The 18,237-nt window shown below is 49.0% G+C and overlaps 1 protein-coding gene and 1 pseudogene across 1 annotated transcript in view; both read right to left on the minus strand.

Annotated features, from left to right (window-relative positions):
* Positions 1-511: 511 nt before the first annotated feature.
* LOC100454527 (intersectin-1-like) lies at positions 512-12,619 on the minus strand (annotated as a pseudogene).
* Positions 12,620-15,185: 2,566 nt separating this feature from the next.
* Positions 15,186-18,237, minus strand: part of DAP (death associated protein) — an 80,757-nt gene continuing 77,705 nt past the window's right edge. The window contains exon 4 of the mRNA XM_024246881.3: positions 15,186-17,123. Coding sequence (XP_024102649.1) covers positions 17,010-17,123 — 114 coding nt within the window. The 3' untranslated portion in view covers positions 15,186-17,009. The remainder of the gene's footprint in view (positions 17,124-18,237) is intronic.

Consider the following 18,237-nt stretch of genomic DNA (forward strand, 5'->3'; position numbering starts at 1 on the left):
CCAGGAGACAGCAATGCGGAAAGTACCTGCTCCATTAGGCTCAGCCTGGCTCTCCTCCCAGAAAAGCAGACTGGATGAAGGCACTGGGCCAGCTTAATGAAACCCAGCAGCAGTCCACGTATTCTTTTTTTTTTCATTTATTTATTTTGTTAATTAAAAAGCTAAAATATATATTTAAAAATAACTTTAAAACTATTGAAAGCACCTGTGCAAAGGTGGGGGAAAGTCAATTTGAGTAACTAGGAAAGCCACAAAAGGACCCACTACCCTGTGTTTTTGTAATTTTTGCTCCTATCTCTGCAAGTAATAACTCAAACATTGCGATCACATGCAACTAAGGTAAAATGAGGTAAACTGCTCTGCAGTGAGTTCTACTCAGAAGGCAGTAGGTGATCATGCTGGAAGTCGCATGATCAAGACTGCATCTCCCATCATCCCTCTGGGCAGTGATATGGGATAGTGGGTCTCTTTGAGGACTTTCAAGCCTGAAGGGGGGGATGGACAACATGATTCATTGCTGGCTTGGGTCCATGTCTGGTCAGCTTCACATAATTGGATGGGAAGAGCCCCACTTGTCCATTGACTTCTCCTTTCCACCAGTCAGTGTCCTCCTTGTTGAGGACGTTGATGATCTGGCCCTTGTTGAAGGCCAGCTCATCATCATTCTGCGTGGTGTAGTCGTACATCCCAATCACCTGGCACACTGCCGCTAATGCTGTTGACTTAGGTGGCTCTGTTGGAGTAATTTTGCTCGTCCCAGGGCTTAGAAGCTTTATATAATTAGCTGGGAACTAGCCTATCTGGCGCTTTTTCCCACGTGCTTGCAGCTCTCCTTCCCACCATCCACCTGGGTTCTTTTTTCGGATCAAAATCAGCTGACTAGGGGTGAGAGTGAGCTGCTCGGGGCCGGTGGCGGTGTGTGAGGAAATAACCTGGGCAATTTCAGGTTTCTTTCCTAAACTCCCTGTTTTCCCAGCAGTTCCAGAGCCCTCTGAATCTTTAAGCCTCACATAGTTAGAAGGTAAGACTCTGGTCTTGTCGCTCACTGTTCCTGTCTACCAGTCACTATCTTTCTTGGTAACCAAAATCACATCCCCTTGCTGAAAGGTTAAATCTCTTGCTCAGAACTCTCGTAAGTGTACATGGCAATAAATTCTTCTCCCGAAATGACCGGCTTAGCAGTCCACGTATTCTAGGCTGTGTGAGAAGGGGGCTTCAGGGGCAGAGACGGGGTTCCAGCCCTGGCTACACAGTTTCTCCAGCCTTGGATGCATACTCTCTGTGTGACTCTGACAGTGTTTGTTACGTCCTAGAGAAGAGCAAACTTCTGAATTTGCTGCACACCCTGCCTGGGCCAGTCCTGGACAGAACGATGCTGGGGGCCACTCAGCACAGACTCTGTGCCCATCACCTTGACTGACAGTCCTCAGGGGTTCTCCATCTGTTCTCTGCTTCCACACCCTCCCAGTGATCAGGAACAGTTCCCCAACCTCCCCCACCCCCCAGCAATTCTTGATGGAAGGTAGATCAGCATAATACAGCCTGCAGTGGGGTGTGTTTTAAAGCAGGGGCCCCAACCCCCGGGCTAAGGCCTGGTGCTGGCCAAGGCCACACAGCAGGAGGTGAGTGGTGGGTGGGCGAGCGTTACCGCCTGGGCTCTGCCTCCTGTCAGATCAGCGGTGGCATTAGATTCTCATGGCAGCTTGAACCCTATTGTGAACTGTGCATGCCAGGGATCTGGGTCTCGCACTCCTCATGAGAATCTAGCACCTGCCTGATGATCTGAGGGGGAACAGTTTCATTCTGAAACCATCTGCTGCCCCTCTCCGGCCACCCATCCACCCCCAGTCATAGGAAAAATTGTCTTTCATGAAACCAGTTCCTGGTGCTAAAAAGGTTGGGGACTGCTGTTTAAAATCCTTCTGAATTCTCACACCTTCCATTATAGGTCTTCCTCCAGGAGAATCAGACCACAGCTCTTTGCCCCAGGCCCTGGGTGAGCCCCGGCTCTGGTGTGTGGCCTTCCAGCAGGTGAAGAGATGCTTTGGCTCCTTGCCCGTAGGGCCATGCTGTCGTCATGGTCTGGAAGACCCCGTGGTGTCCTCAGTACCAGCAACAGCGTCCCAGACCATCTGGGCCCAAATCTTTCCAATCCTGGTAAGAATAGTCGGGAACCCCCAGGAGAAGCCCCCCGCTTCTCTCAGAGCCTAGAGTGAGGCGTGGTGAAGAGGCCTGGCCTGGGGCCTTCTGAGAGGAGGGGACCCCTCCGGGGTGGATGGTGTCCCAAATCTGCTCTCCCACCATCCAGCCACTTGGAACTAGGAGAAAAGCTAGGGTGACAGGAAACATGGGTCTTGTGTGAAACAATGGAGCCTCTCCTCTCGGCCCCTTCACCCTGCAGGTGGCACCCAACTGCAGTCCGTGCTGGCATCCTCAGGGCTAGAGCTCCAGCAAGCATGGCCTGCTGCTGCCTCTAGAGACTGCAGAACACAGCCAATAGATGATTTCATTATGTCCAGCTTCTTTTCTCATTTCCAAGCGAGGAAAAATCATGCCGCTTTTGTAAAGAAATTATGGACACATGGGAAGCTTCAGAAAATCAGGGCTGAAAAAGGCATGTGACAACCTGCTCAGACACAGCCCACTGCCCCTGTATTTCTAGCCAATGAAACAGTACGCAAGGGGGTCTTATTTGAGACTCCATGCCCAGACCGAGCATCGAGAGTGGCGTGCTCCTGACCCTCGGGCAGCAACTGCTCCCCCAAGAGAAGGGCCTTGGCCAGAGGCAGCTGCATAAAGAAATAGGGCTGAGGTGGCTACGGAGCCATTTGATGCCTGTGTCTGCATCTGTTTCCCAAAAAGGTTATGGGTGCACCAGGCACCCAGACTGTGAAGTTTCAGGAAATAGTTTCCAAGTCTGCCCTCACTTCTGACAGCAGCTGCAAGCTTGGAGGGTTCCCCAAGCTACCTCCCACATTAAGAGTTTGCTAACAGGATTCACATAACTCAGTGAAAGCTATTATACTCGTTGAATACAGGGCAAGGGCACTGACAGAAATGAGCCAAAGGCAGAGAAGCATGGGGCGTCAGGGAGCGTCTGAAATGTGAACCTCCCACTGTCCTAAAGATGTGTCAACCTCCTGCCATTGACGTGTGACAAATGCATGGAGAATTGTCAACCAAGGAAGCCTGCCAGAGCTTCAGTGTGCAGGATTTTTATTGGGGCCTCACTACATAAGCATGAAAGAATGATTGATTGATTGATCACATGCATAACTGAAATCAGGCACCAAGGCCACTGATATTGTGTAACTCAAAGCCACCATGGTTGGTCTTTCCTGCATGGCCAGCTCTTATCCCGAGACTGTCAGATGTGGCTGGCTCTATGCTAAGGTTCCATGTGGCCAGCCTTTGCCACCAACAAAGACACTCCTATCAGGTATGCCATCAGTCACCTCCTAGAGCGGAGGGAAATGGCCAGAACCCCTCTGTGGGCAAGGCCACATTTTTTCCTATGTACCTGGCTCCAGGCTGCACTGGTAACAAATCCCATGAGGCCCACTGACATCCATGCAGACATACTTGATACTGGGTCTGATTGTATCCCAGGGTCATGCCATGAGAACAGACACAGAGAAAATGGCAGAACCCAGCTTCCACAGCCAGTGATGCAGAGCTTACCAAATGAAGGTTAAAGAGGAGGTGAAGGATGAGTCAGTTACAACAGGCCCCACCCAAGGAGACAACTCCACCAACCCCCCTGCTGGGCACCCATGCTCCTTATGGGGCCTCAGCCTTGACTTTTAGTCTCTGTATGTTTTCTTCCCTCCTTTGCCCCACACATCCTTGGAGATCCTTTCTATTGTCCACAACTTGAATGCTGACTTAGCACAATTGAACCAGTAATTGGCTAGGTGGGTTATTTTCTGTTGCCCCAGTGTGCTCTGTCTTGAAAGTGGGTTCTGCTCTATTTTTTTGGAGACAGAGTCTGGCTCTGTTGCTCAGGCTGGAGTGCAGTGGTGGGGATCTTGGCTCACTGCAGCCTCAACCTCCCAGGCTCAAGCGATCCTCCCATCTCAGCCACCCAAGTAGCTGGGACTACAGGTGTGTGCTACCATGCCTGGTTACTTTTTGCATTTTTTGTGGAGATGGGGTTTCGTCATGTTTCCCAGGCTGCTCTTGAATGTCTGGGCTCAGCTGATCCTCCCACCTTGGCCTCCCAAAGTGCTAGGATTACAGGTGTGAGCCACACGTCTGGTCGGCCTCTGCTCTTCTGAGCTCATGGTTTCACAGGGGAGCTACTGAAAGGTATTGAAGGGTAATGTCTCTTCCTTTGTTCAAGGTTCTGGAAAACCCATTCTGGCTTGGCTATTGTGAGCATATGTACCAGGTTAGGTTTACCTGCACATAACAGAAAACCCAGTAACCATCATTGTCTCTGTCATTGTCATCATGATCATGATCATGGCCTATACTTATAAAAGTGCCTACCATAGTAGGACACCAAGAGTTAGAGGAACAGTTAGGTCCTCTAATTGCAAGTCACGTAAAAACGCCATAACATAGAGACCATTTCATGCTCGTTTTACAGATGGGGAAACAGATACAGAGAGGTCAAGTAACCTATCCAAGGACTTGATGCTAGTGAGTGAAGGTGCTGAGATATAATCCAGGGTGTTCAGCCTCAAAATCTGTACTCCAAACTTTTCTGTTACAACCAAGAAAATAGTGGCTTAAATACTTAAGGGTTTGTGTCTCCATAAGCAAAGTCCAGAGAGGCAGGCTGGGGCGATCATGGTGGGGCCACTGTCACCAGGGACCCAGGCTCCTTCTGTTCAGTCATCCTTGCAAGGGGCTGGCATTCCCTCATTGCCTCATGATCTGAAGTAGCTGCTGGAGGACAAGCCATCACACCTGTTTTCCAGGCAGGAGGAAGAAGTGAGGGGGAAAAACAGGCAAATCATCTGGATGAGTCAGCTCCCTTTAAGATACCATCCTTTTATATAGCCTATTAACCAGAACTCAGTCATGAGTCACACTTACCTGCTAGGTTGGAAAATGGAGCAGTAGAACTGGGCCAGTTGCTGGCATGGATATAACGCGGCTCCAATCCAAAGACAGGGGAGAATGGACATTGGGAAGCAACTTGGCAGCAAAGCCATGAAAATCAGTTTCTTAATTGTGTTTTCTTTCCTGAAACGTCTCCTGGGGGGCAATAGGGAAGAGGCCCCATTCTTTTCTCTGTCTGATTTTTGGAGCTCTTCATCATTCTAGATCTGCTTGCCCCATAGGACTTTCTCTTACAGTTCCCTGTTCCAGGGCTCCTGAAGACCAGCCCTGCAATGTGTGCATAGGGGGTCCTATTTGGTGCTGAGAGAGACAGGGTCTAGAGCATAGAGTTGGATTTCTGCACAGTGAAAGCAGGACTGAAGTCTGGTCTTTAAAGATTTCCTCCTTTTCCTGATATGGCCCACTGTCATTGTCATTGTCATCATTCACAATGATGACATCTCTTCAAGATTAATAGGTTTCAGACTTATAGTGTTACCATCCTGGGAACAGGACCTAGACACCTGTGAGGTTCCAATTATTGACCTAAACGGTGGACAATTGGAGGACCTAGCTGTCCTCTAACTCTTGGGGTCCTACTTTCACCTGAATGATGGATTGATTGGTTCCATCAATCAAATGTGTGAAAATGACAGTGGAGCTTCCTGTTCTTTAAAAGTTGGTGGTAGAAATCATAGCTGTCATATTGATCTTAGCTTTGCCACCTACTAGCTATATGATTTAAGTATGTTATTTTACCACACTAAGCCTCAGTTTCCTTATCTGTAAAACAGCAATGATGAAAATGTCTACCAGTAGGATATGTGAGCATCTAGCACATAGTAAGTGTCCAATAAATGTGAGGAGGAGGATGATAATGATGATCATGATGGTGGTGATAGTGATGGTGGTGGTGGTGATAGTGATGACAAATGATGGTGGTGGTAATGATGGTGAAAACAGCAATGATGGTAATGATGGTGATATGATGAAGGTGGTGATGGTGATGACAGTGATGATGATAATGGTAATGATGATGGTGGTGGTAATTACGGCGATGGTGATGATGGTAATGATGATGGCGATGATGGCAATGATGATGATGAGGGTGATGATGGTGATGGTAGTTATGGTAATGGTGATGGTGATGATGGTGGTGATGATGGTGATGATGCTGAGGGTGATGATGATGGTAATTATGGTAATGGTAATGACAATGATGGCAATGATGGTGATGATGGTGCTGGTGATGATGGTGATGGGGATCATGATGATGGTGATTTAGGACCAGAATCTCCTTCAGTGGGAAATTTGTCTACTTCAACACTTTTGTGATTAATGAAAGAAACAGTATAACTCTGGCTAAATTTATATGGGTTAAACAAAGCATTAATTAATAAATGCCCATTTGTCATTGTCTTATTATGTTCAGGTTGGTTAATTGTCCTTGAAGAAAATGCTGGTTTAGTGATCTAATGCTCTTTCTTAGACACTGCAATAGTGTTGCCCCTGAAAAGTAATAATCTTTTGGTTTTGTTATTGTTTCCTAGGATAACTTTCTTTGGGATCCTTTTGATATACTAAGAGCATCTGTGAGGATAGCTGAATAACTATTAGGCTGAAAAAAAATAGTATTAAGGCAGGAAAAATACTTTAGCTGTGAAACTAAACAATACATATATGAAGTCCTTAGCATCATGTTAGGGCTGTTAAATATATGTGATGTGACATTACAAAGTAATTTGAGATGATTTCCTTAGTATGCATGATGGAAATGATTCATAATTACCCCAAACACCATTTCTTAGGTATTGTTTTTATGCATGTATTAATTATGGCTGTGGTGGTTTTTGTTTAGAGATGCTTTGTACTCCAGTCTGTCTTCTTAGGCACAGCCTTGCCTGTGATGGGGCAAGTCTCAGGATGTGGGTTTCTTGCATTGGCCACTGGTCCCACTGGGTGAGGATGGAGGTGTCATTGCTATAGAAGGTAGGGAATTTGTGATGAAACTTGCATCTTTTGAAAAGTTTTGTTTTGTACAGTGCTCTGAAATTTGTCTTTTATATATGCGTGACGCAATCTAGTTGCACATGTTGCAGCTAAAAGCGGAACCAACTAATTGAACATTTTCAGAGTCTGACGGAAATGGTGGGTGCCAGCATTCCTAGTCTATCGTCCAGTTAGTTTGGAGGCTTGGGTAAGTGCCAGGTACGGTGAGAAATGACCACTTTCCCCCAGAACTCACATCTAGCTTTCACTCCTGTGATAGAAACAGGGATTTGTTGAGTGATAGAAACAGGGATTTGTTGAGGGGCTGCGATAGGTAGGAATTCTGCTAGCAGACAGGGACACAGGACAAGGGCAAAGTCCCTGCCCTGAAGGAGATCGTTACCTACATGAGTTTCTTTTCATGCTGCTGTTCTGCAGACACACACATTTTCCTCTCAGCTATTTATCCCTTTGCCATGCACACTCATAACTGGGAGGTTAATCAGCTTGAGGGACACATGGTTCATTCTGGAAAGCAGCTGCAATTGTTTGCAAAGAGGTTTCTAGACCTGTTTTTGAGAATACTTAAATAGCTGAGCCAAAAGCCAGTGTGACTGTCCTTCCTGCCCTAGGTGAGTGTGCTGGGAAGCCACCAAGGACATTGATCTTGGCTCTTCTTTGTATCAGTGATTGAGAAAACAACCATTATGCTGGAGAGCCACTGAACGCTCTCCCTGAAGGCAAAGATTTGCTTTATCTAAAATTTTCCATTGCGTCCAGGAGCAAATCTGCATCATAGCAATTTACTATTTTCTGCTCCAGGAACTGGAAAACACAAACAAGCTTGAGCTACGTTAGCTGCTTCCACGAAACGTGTTGTCATCACTGAAACACATGTATTTTTTTTTTTTTTAAGGATTCCAGGTTGAGGGAAATTTGCTTTTAATTGTTTAATTGCATTATTAGATTTTTAGTGGCATCTCTGGCCTCCATCCACTAGAAACCTCCAGACAGTGTCAAATATTCCCTGGAGGGCAACATCACCCCCACGTGAAAGTCATTGCCCTAGAAATAATGAAGATCATTATTAGTCCTCTAAGCACATTCCATGTTCTCAGTACATCCCTATTTTAACACAAGTGGGTTTCTGGTGACTTGCACAGGAAACTGAGTCCTTATGCTACAAAATGTTGGAGTCTTTCTTTTAAGTGACCCTTGGCAGTGCAGAATGCTGATGTCGAAATGTAATCAAAAGCTCATTCCGAGCTTCTGGGTAGAGTTCCAAATCCTCCAGATTATATTAGTTCATTATAGCAGACCATGCTGGGGCTTTTCCAGTTGACAAATTAGATTTTTTTGAAAGCATGGCAGTTGGATTTATGAAAATATTTAGGATTAAAGGGGAGGATGAGGGAAACTAATTTTCTCTTGTCATGAATGCCCTTAATTGAATTTTAGAAACTCTGTTTGGAAGAGCAAGGCGAATGCTAGACAGAAGCTAGTAAAGATGTGCAGATAGGTCGAAGTAAAAACACATCCGAGATGCTTTAAGGACCCAGAGAAAAATCAGCTGCAATGAACACTTACATTAGCTAATTTTATGTGTCAACTCGGCTGGGTCATGACACCCAGATATGTCATGAAACATTATCCTAGATGTTTCTGTAAGGGTGTTTTGGGAGGAGATTAACATTTAAATCAGTAGACTTTCTGAGTCAAGTGGACTGTCCTCCATTATGTGGGTGGGCCGCATCCAATCAGTTGAAGGCTTGAATAGAACAGAAGACCGACCTTCCCTGAGCAAGAGGGAGTTCTGCCAGCAGACAGCTTTCGGACTTGAATAGCAGCACCAGCTCTTCCTGGGCCTCCAGCTTCCTGCCATCCCTGCAGATATGGGATTTGCTAGGCTCCATAATCTCATGAGCCAATTCCTTAAAATAAGTCTCTTCCTATATGTGTGCATGTGTGTGTTCGCATGGATAAACACGTGCACACAAACACACCCCCTACTGGTTCTATTTCTCTGGAGGACCTGGCGAATACAACTGTGATGAGGATGTCTCAAGTTCGCAAAGCCTCATGGTTCGCCACCACCAGCCACTCCCTCCCTCCCTCCCCGTTCTTCAGGCGCATATGGCTGCAGGCGCCTCCTGGGAGGGTTACAAAATGCCTGTTTTTGTTTTGTTTTGTTTTGTTTTTGTTTTTATACTGCAGAGGCCAGCAGGATGCCAAGTCTTAGGGAAAAAGAAGTTTACTTTCGAACTTGTAAAAAGAAGCATTTAACCAGCACAGCAGCTGTGAAGACAAGAAAAGCTGCAGAACAGCAGAATAGCACAGGCTGCCGAGGCAGAGGCAGATGCAGATGCTTTAACAATAACCAATGAATGACAAACCCACTGGGTCTGGCCATATCTCCCCATGGCTCTGCTCTCTCGCCCCCAGTCCCTGCCCTTTCTCAGGCTGCCTGCGTGGCGCTCATCCAGGCCTGGGTGCGCCCTCCGCTTGGCTGTTGGTCATTCCACGGTCTCCTTGGCCAGGTTCCTGTCCAAGCCATGGGCACATCACACCCTGTAGCTTCACTTCCTGATACACACACGGGGGTTCACCTGGTGCCCAAACCTAGTAAGTGGCAGGAGGCACCTGAACCTGAGCCCTGCCTGAGCTTCCGGGTTCTGCGGTCCAGGCACTGGCTCCATCAGGGGCCGGCTCTAGTTTGAAGAACTGGAGCTAAGGAGGTTCTTTGAAATGGTGTCGAGGTGGCAGAACTCCAGGACACATTTGAATAGGGTCCCTGTTCTCCTTCCTCCCTGGACCCAGAAAGGAAATGTCCCAGGGATTCTCTCCCTCCAGGAAGGGTCTGTGGAGAGAGGGGGTGGCCCCAGGGACCTGGCCTCTGGGTCAGGGCGGGGCAGCAGGGATGTCCCAGGGGCACACTGCAGGCGTGAGGAGTGGCTGCTTGCTTCTCGGGTGGTCGCAGGGGAGAGCTCAGGGCTTGTGGTCCATGGGGCAGCATATGAATGAGTCAGGGGCACTGGAAAACGATGTGCTCCTCTTGGTAACCCCTCCAGTCTTGGATCATTCCAGTAACTTGTAAACGTTATGAAGAAATTTCTCAGTGAAAACATTCAAGGCACTGTGCTTTGTGCTGGGGCCACCTTAGCCCAGAGACTGCGGTGGATGGCATGTGGGAACCAGAGGCACGCACGCGCCGCTGACCTCTGGGTGACAGGTGGCCCCTGGAGGGTCCTTAGGGCCCAGCACCCTCCTGCCCATCCCTGCTCCGCCAACACTCACCTGGGCCCCTGGCCTCCTCTCCATCTCCTCATTGTTCCTGAACACGATCTTGATTGGCATTGATCCAACCATCCCTTTCTGGAATCTTCTTGCCAACTGCAAATCTCTGTACCCCTCTGGCACCCTTTGTCCATACTAGGACCCCTGTCCTCGTGATCCCAGTCACGCCTCTCATTTACTGAGCATCTGTATTAACCAAGAGGTTAGTGTGTATGACTTCTTTTCATGCTCACAAAACAGAGTGCAGAGGTGCAATTGGGTAGGTGGAGACTGGGGTCCAGAGACGCTGATGGAGGAATCTCTCGTTCCAGCAGGGCTGAGGTTTGATCCTGCGCAGGGGTGACTCTAGAGCCTGTGCTTGCCCCGGTGCAGTGCCATCCCCCCTCACCCTTCCTCAAGCCTGCCATTCACCACCTGGCCATTACCACACGTAGGTGCTCACGACCCTGTCTTCCCCGGCTCTGCACAGCAGAGGACAGCTTGTCCCCCACACCGTGTCCCTAATCCAGGGGCAGCAGCTAAGCAGAGCTTCTTGCTCCCTGTGGGGGTTTTTAGGTCGGCATTTGTCCTCCTTACAGGTCTCCTTTCTCCGTGTTTTATGCCTTCTGTTGAAGCTCAGGCTTTCCCAGTCCTTACTGCTATCATCTAATCACCCCTGGGATGTGCTGTTTCCCTGAGGATTTCAGTATCAGTTTCATAGTCTCTGGGGTCTCAGCATCCACACTGGCCCTTCCAGGTTTTCTCGTTTCCTCGACTTTCCTCAAATGGCTCCTTGCCATGCTGCTGACTAGCTCCCCTGAGTTTCTCTGACTGCCAGTCTCTCTTGCCTCCTTCATACCTCCGAGCTGCCCTCTCCATGGTATCTGTCCCTTCTGGGCTAGCAGGTGATAAGGTTTGTTTGATAATTGAACATAAGCCTTTATGGTGACACTGCCTGTATGCAAGTCCCAAGTCCTCCAAGCCTCAGTTTCCTCATCTTGTAAATGGGTATGATGATATGGGGATCCATCTCCTGGAGCAGATGGTCCACGTCTATGGCTCAGCACAGTAACGCACGCCAGCACAGAAGGAGCACCTGGTGTGAGTCAGCCATCCCTGTCCCCTGGGCTGGGCCCCAGGCTTGGTGATTCTGGGCACTGCGGGAAGCACTCTCGATCCTTCGGCCCATGGCCATGCTCTGGCCCCATGTTAATCCCCACACTTCACTGCAGGCAGCCTCTACCTCTTCCAAGCTCCCCCAGTCATGGCTAGAGAAAGTCCTAAGATTGGATGCATCACTTCCACTACAGATCCACTCTCCTCTGTCTCAGCTCAGTCTTTCCAGGCTCAGTAATCTTTCGAATCATCTGTTAGTGGCCTTGCATCTCAAACACCCCGATCTTCTCAGCGCTCCACTCTGCAGAAGCTTTCGCATAGGTTTGTTGAGAAGGCTGGCTGTACATCTGCGGTGGGTGCTCTCTGCTGTCCTCTTCCCAACCTCATGTGACTTTCCTGTATCCACATTGACTTCTGTCCCTCTCACCTCCCCTCAAGGGTGACTTTCCTGCTCTGGCTCATGAGCTCACCCTCTGTGAGGCCCCAGGACCTCTGCTGTCAATGAACATCATGCAGTTGTTCTCTTTCTTATGCCTGAAATCACTCTGGGGCCTTTCTCCACAAGCATGTTCAAGTCTCCCTGTAGTTCAGGCTAAAAACAACTTTTCTTCTTCAAACCTCCCCTCCCCTCCAGTGAAAGTCTTACCTATAGCTTCCCATTATAGGCAAACTTTTCCATTCCTCATTTTGCGAAATCTGGCTTCCATCTCTCCACTTACCAGAAGCCCCTGCTCTAGAGCCACAGGGTGATGGAATGCAGTCACCTGTCTGCAGCTCCCTGTGTCCCATCTGCCAGAGCCTCTGGCACTCATGACCTCGTGTGTGCTGGTGTGCCTCTCCAACCTTCCCTCACCTGGCACCTCTGCACTCACGCCTTCAGTGTGTCTCCATGGTCTCTCCATCACTGAGTCCCCGCCTTTATCAGCATCTCCAAGCAGATGGATCCCAGATGGCTCTCCAGCCCTGGCATCCCTCCAAGCACTGGTCTCACCTTGTCAAAGCCCTGCACAGTAGCTCTGCTTGGAGGCCACGTGGGCACACTGGACTCTGCCCGGAATGGTCTCTTGCTTCCCACATTAATTCCTCCTCCATTCACGTTGGCTTTTCTTAACACCTTCGCCAACATCCTGGCCATCCAGCCTTGAAACTGCAGCATGCTCCTGACCCCCTTGCCCTTCACATCAAACCACATTCTGTGTTTTCTGTTATTTAGTCCCAAGACCATGGCAGGGTGAGGTGTGATGTGTTGTGGGATCACAATAATCTGGATTCAAGCCTCAGCTCTGCCATTTGCTAACAGTGACTTTTAAAAGAAACATCTTTATTGACATGTATTTCCCATACCACACAATTCGCCTAAAGTGTATAATTCAAGGCTTTTAAAAAGCATATTAATGGTTATGTGCAAGTATTAACATGGTTGATTTTAGAATATTTTCATCACCTCAAGAAGAGACTCTGTACCCTTTGGCCATCACTTTCCTACTCCCCCTGCCCCCCACCAGCCCTAAGCAAGCACTGTCTCTACAGATTTCTCTGTTGTGGACATTTCATATGAATGGCATCACACGTGATCTTTGGTGACTGGCTTCTTTTAGCATGATGTTTTCAAAGTTCATCCATGTTGTAGTGTGTATCAGTCCTTCATTCCTTTTCATGGCTGAGTAGTACTCTACTATGTGGCTATACATTTTGTTCATTCATTCTTCAGTGGATGGACATTTGTGTTGTTTCTTCCTTTTGGCTATTATGAATAATGCTACTATAATCATTTCTTTACAAGTTTTTGCATGGACATGTCGTTTCATTTTTCTTGGGTGTATATACCTAGGAGTGGATTGCTGGGTCATATAACTCTATGTTTAATTGTTTGAGGAACTGTTTTCTCACTTGAGGAACTGTTTTTCTCAGTGTTTTTTCACTTGGGACTGTTTTCCCAAGTGGCTGCACCATTTTGCACTCCCAACAGCATTGTATGAGTTCCAATTTTTCTGCATTCCTGTCAGTACCCTTGTGCCATTGACTTTTTGGTTCTAGCCATCTTGCTGAAGTGGTATTTCATTGTGGCTTTGATCTGCATCTCCCTGGTGACTAAAGATGTTGAGCATCTTTTGATGTGCTTATTGGCCATCTGCTAACAGTGGCTTTGACACTGGACACTGAACTTCAGTCTTTCCTCCTGTAAAATGGTACAACCACCATCCATGGAGCACAGTGGCAACACCGCGACTCTCTGGGCTGAGGACACATGCTACAGCAAGTAATCCCACAGCCACTGGACCCAGGGACAGGCAGCCTCTGCAGCCAAGGGTCCTGTCCCTTCATGTCTCCGCTTCCAGTCTTTTCTCTGTATGTCCTGCAGCCAGGCTTGGGCTGCTGCACGGCTAGAGATGCTCTATCATGAAACCTGCAGCAGGTGAAGGTTCTCCCAGCAAAGTTTTTGCAGAAAAGCGATGCACTAAGTGAACTGTTCTTCAAATGGTGTGAGCTGGGAGTCAGGTTTCTGGCTTTTCAGCACATGGGTGATGTTCTTGGGTGAACGATGTTTCCCCAAAAGATATGTTGAAGTCCTAAATCTCAGTGCCTCTGAATGTGACCTTAATTGGAAACAGAGTCTCTGCAGGTGTAATTAGTGAAGGTGAGGTCATACTGGAATAGGGTGGGCATTCATCTAATGACGGGTATCCTCAGAAAACAAGGGAGAGTTGGAGACAGACACACAGACAGGGGATGGCCATATGACAGCAGAGTCAGAGACCGGAGTGATGCTGCCCACAAGCCAAGGAACGCCAAGGATGGCCACAGCCGCCAGGAGCTGGGTGAGGCCAGGAACTCCCACTGAGCCTGCGGAGGGAGTGTGGCCTGGCCAACACACTGATTTCAAACCTCTCCAGAACTGTGAGAGAATACACGCCAGTTGTTTTAAGCCACCCAGTTTGTGGCTTAATTTGTGACTTTGTTAAGGCAGCAATAGAAGACTGACACAGGATAATGATGTTCGGGAATGATGTGGAGAGCCCTGGGGGGTGGTTCTGTTCCATGCTTGTTGGATGCTTGGCATTTCTGGCCACCACAATGTATTTACTGAGAATGACCTCTCTGCCCAGTGGCAGAAAATGAGTATGGCCCTGGTTCCTGTCCTCAGCTTAGCATGGGAGACAGGAGGCAGGAATACAAGCAGCAGCTTCAGAGGCAACACCAGGCAAGACCAGGGTTGTTGGAGGTGTGGGCTCCAGCCACTCCCAAGCCGGGGCTCTGAATGTGGCCCCTGGTGCTCTCTCTGATGCTCCCTGACAAATATGGCCCTGGGTGAGAAAACCTCAGGCCCCTCCCACTCAAATTCCGATTTGATTCTGGATCGCCAGTGTAATAGTTGTGATTATTTTCTCACAAGGGTTATAGGAGACCTTCTGATTAAGGCAAACGTCTTGTACATCAAAAGCTGCTCACTGTCACCCCTGGGCTTACTATTAATCATTCTCTCTTAAGTCTGTTCCCAAAGGGCCTACCTGGCACAGGCCAGCTGCTGGGCCCAAGTAATATGTTTTAATCAATGGTATTAAGCTTTTCCATGTTCTGACATTTTAAGTAGATAATTAGACTCGAGTCACCAGGTGTCCAAGAGTTCTGCTTTTCTATCTGGAAAATAAGTTTTGAAAATACCTATCATGTACACGTTTGTATTTCTACTGTAACCATCTGGCAACCCTGGTAAAATGTAAAAGGGAATCTCTGATCTATAAGAAAAAACAAAGCCGGAGAGAAATGCAGGAGCTTTATTATAAATCATTAATATTTTTGAAGTTAACAACTGATAAACTCATTTAGGCAAACATTTTGGATTTAATGATCTAAAGCCCACAGATGCATGCCACATCTAGCTAAAAGTACATAAAAAGCGCACCTCTGGAAATAACAGCCCTCCCTCCGGCTGAAGACTGAGAAGCACGAAGGATGCTTCTGGATTTCTGCAGCGGCAGGGCAGGGGTCTGCACAGGCCTGACCTGGTGTTGCTGGAGCGCGGCATCCCCTCCTGGGTGCTGCTCTGAAAGGCAGGCTGGGAGGTGCTTGCTGGGGTGTTCCATGGCAGCGCTGCTGACCAAGTCTGGGTCTCTAAAAGCCACCCTCAGTTTATACCAACTGATCAGGAAATAGGTGGTGACAGGGCCTTGAAGGGTACGTGCTGGCTTCCCTTAAGTTGATTAGATGGGAAACCAAACACTGTCTTTCAAGTGTGAGGCTGTGCCGTGCTCCCTCAGGGAGAAGGGGCGCCGGGTCTGACCAGGTCTGCCTCTGCCCTCACCAGCTGGCAGATGTGAACTGGAGAACAGCACCAGAAAGGCTGGTGGTTGGCAGCTGCTCAAGGCACAGTTGCTGACCTGCAGCAGATCGGCTGTGGGTGGGCAGGACAGTCAGGCCCTCCACAAGCACTGTTCTGGAGTTTCGTCTGACTAGGTGAACCCTCTGGCTTTTCGAAGATGCAGGGTACCCTACTGCCACCAGCCAGTGAGCAGACTAGGACATCTCTAGACAGGAAATTCATCTAAAAATCGGAGGACAACCTGATGCACCCAAGTGACGATGGACCCAGGCAGCTGTGCACACGGGGTAGGAGGCGTTTGGAACAGTTAGACTCATCAGTGGATAGGTTTTTCTAGCACAAATGGAATGTGGTGTCTCATGTCCCTAGGGAGACAAAGGGCAGGTTTCTTATCTGGTCTTTCCAAGCTTTCAACTCTCTGGCTCAAGTGTCCCAGAATGAACTAGAAGTCTATTCCTCCACCCTGGTCCGTGGTCATTTCCAGGACTCCGAAGTGGCTCAGGAGGTGATTCCTGAAAGGCAGCCCTTGCTTGATCTCCTGGTGGAGCCTGTCTGGGCTGAGGCGATGCTGGGCTTGCCGCGCCGAGATCTCATGCCAGAAGTCCTCCCTCGGAGCTACCTGCCTCCAGCCTCATTCTTTGGCATGTTGACTCCTGGAATTGAGGGGCTATTTCTAAGATGCATGCTTTTTTGGCTTTTCTCATGGGTGCCTCATCAGCCTGCACAGGATCCCCCATCTCACAAGAGAGGGAAATTCGGCATTGCTGTTCCCTGCCTCTAAGGGCCTTTCTGAGTGGCCGCCCAAACTCATTCTCTTATTTCTTACTCTCCCACAGGTGTTAAGATTTTATTGTCCCATACTAAAAAGCATGCAATGACTGAGCTTTTCTCCTAACCTTAATCTCATCCTCTCAAATGTGTGCCTTTTTGTTTTTTAAGACCACAGACAAGGACATCAGGTGACTGCTGAAATAGAACTAAAGCTAAAGTTTTTCTCGGATCTTGGCAAATTCTGCTAATGGCACCTCTAGGGGCACAATGATCCTCAAATGACATCCGACCGGACTCCCCATGAACAAGGTTTGGGCTGGAGCTGTTTCTAGTTTTAAATACGGAAATGTAAGGCAAAGGACAGAGCACTTGGTTTTGCCTTAGATTTCCCAGCAGAGTAGGATTTGGGAGAAAGTGCTGGTTCTCTCTGTCGGGGAAATACCAAGTGCAGCAGAGCCGGGGCCGCGGGGGAGGCTGGTGGGCTCCAGGCTCACTTGCGTGGCTGCTGGATGTGCTGGGTTCTTGGGGAAGTATGCTTGTCCATGGAGGCATGCGGCTTCTGGTGAGCCACCTGCGCGGCCGCCGGGGGGAAATCTTTGTCACCCTGTCAGGATACATGGAAAGCTCAAGTTGATCAACAGGAAGCATGGGGTTCATGGGTGAGGAAGTCCCCAGGCCAGCACCCAACAGCATCTCTGCAGGAAGCAGTGGGTTTGTGTGTGAGGAAGCCCCAGGCCAGCACCCAACAGCATCTCTGCAGGAAGCAGTGGGTTTGTATGTGAGGAAGCCCCAGACCAGCACCCACCAGCGTCCCTGCAGGAAGCATGGCGTTTGTATGTGAGGAAGCTCCAGGCCAGCGCCCACCAGCGTCCCTGCAGGAAGCATGGGGTTTTTATGTGAGGAAGCTCCAGGCCAGCGCCTACCAGCGTCCCTTCAGGAAGCATGGCGTTTGTATGTGAGGAAGCGCCAGGCTGGCGCCCACCAGCGTCCCTTCAGGAAGCATGGTGTTTGTATGTGAGGAAGCGCCAGGCTGGTGCCCACCAGCGTCCCTTCAGGAAGCATGGGGTTTGTATGTGAGGAAGCCCCAGGCCAGCGCCCACCAGCGTCCCTGCAGGGCAGGCATGGACTGTGAATGGGTAAAGGAAGGTGGAAGCCTGTCCCCTGTGGGTGGTGGGGGGCCTGGGCCATCAAAACCAGGGAATGGCAGGTGGCACTGAGGCCCACACACTGGCAGGACAGCAAGAATGCTCACTGGCTCTGCCTCATGCCGTGAGACACAGGAACATGTGACTCCCACAGAACTGACTTGGATGCTGGGGGCTTTCTTCTGCTACATCTGTATTTGTGACTATTTAAATTGGGGGCAGGACAGAACCAAATCTAGGATCTTAAGTTCAGATGTGCCACCACAGCTGTGAGCCAGGCCTGGGATGCTGGCCGGGAAGGAAATGCACAGGGCGCCTACGAGACAGAGCCAGGTTCGGCCTGCCCAGTCTCAAGAGGGACTCGCTATTTTCCAGAGGGATCAATGGGCTTCTGTGGCAACTGTGGGTGTGGCCAGGGTGGGGTCCACATGGGCAGGCTGGAGCCACACTTCTCTGGCTGGCAGGTTGGCTGGCTGTGGTCACAGCTCCACCAACAGTGGGCTGTCCCCAACACTGGCACTTTCTTCAGGCATCCTCTGATAAGAAAGTGAACGTTCTGAGAACAGCAGCCCT

The sequence above is a fragment of the Pongo abelii genome, chromosome 4 (genome assembly GCF_028885655.2).
Source record: "Pongo abelii isolate AG06213 chromosome 4, NHGRI_mPonAbe1-v2.0_pri, whole genome shotgun sequence".
Lineage (NCBI taxonomy): Eukaryota > Metazoa > Chordata > Mammalia > Primates > Hominidae > Pongo > Pongo abelii.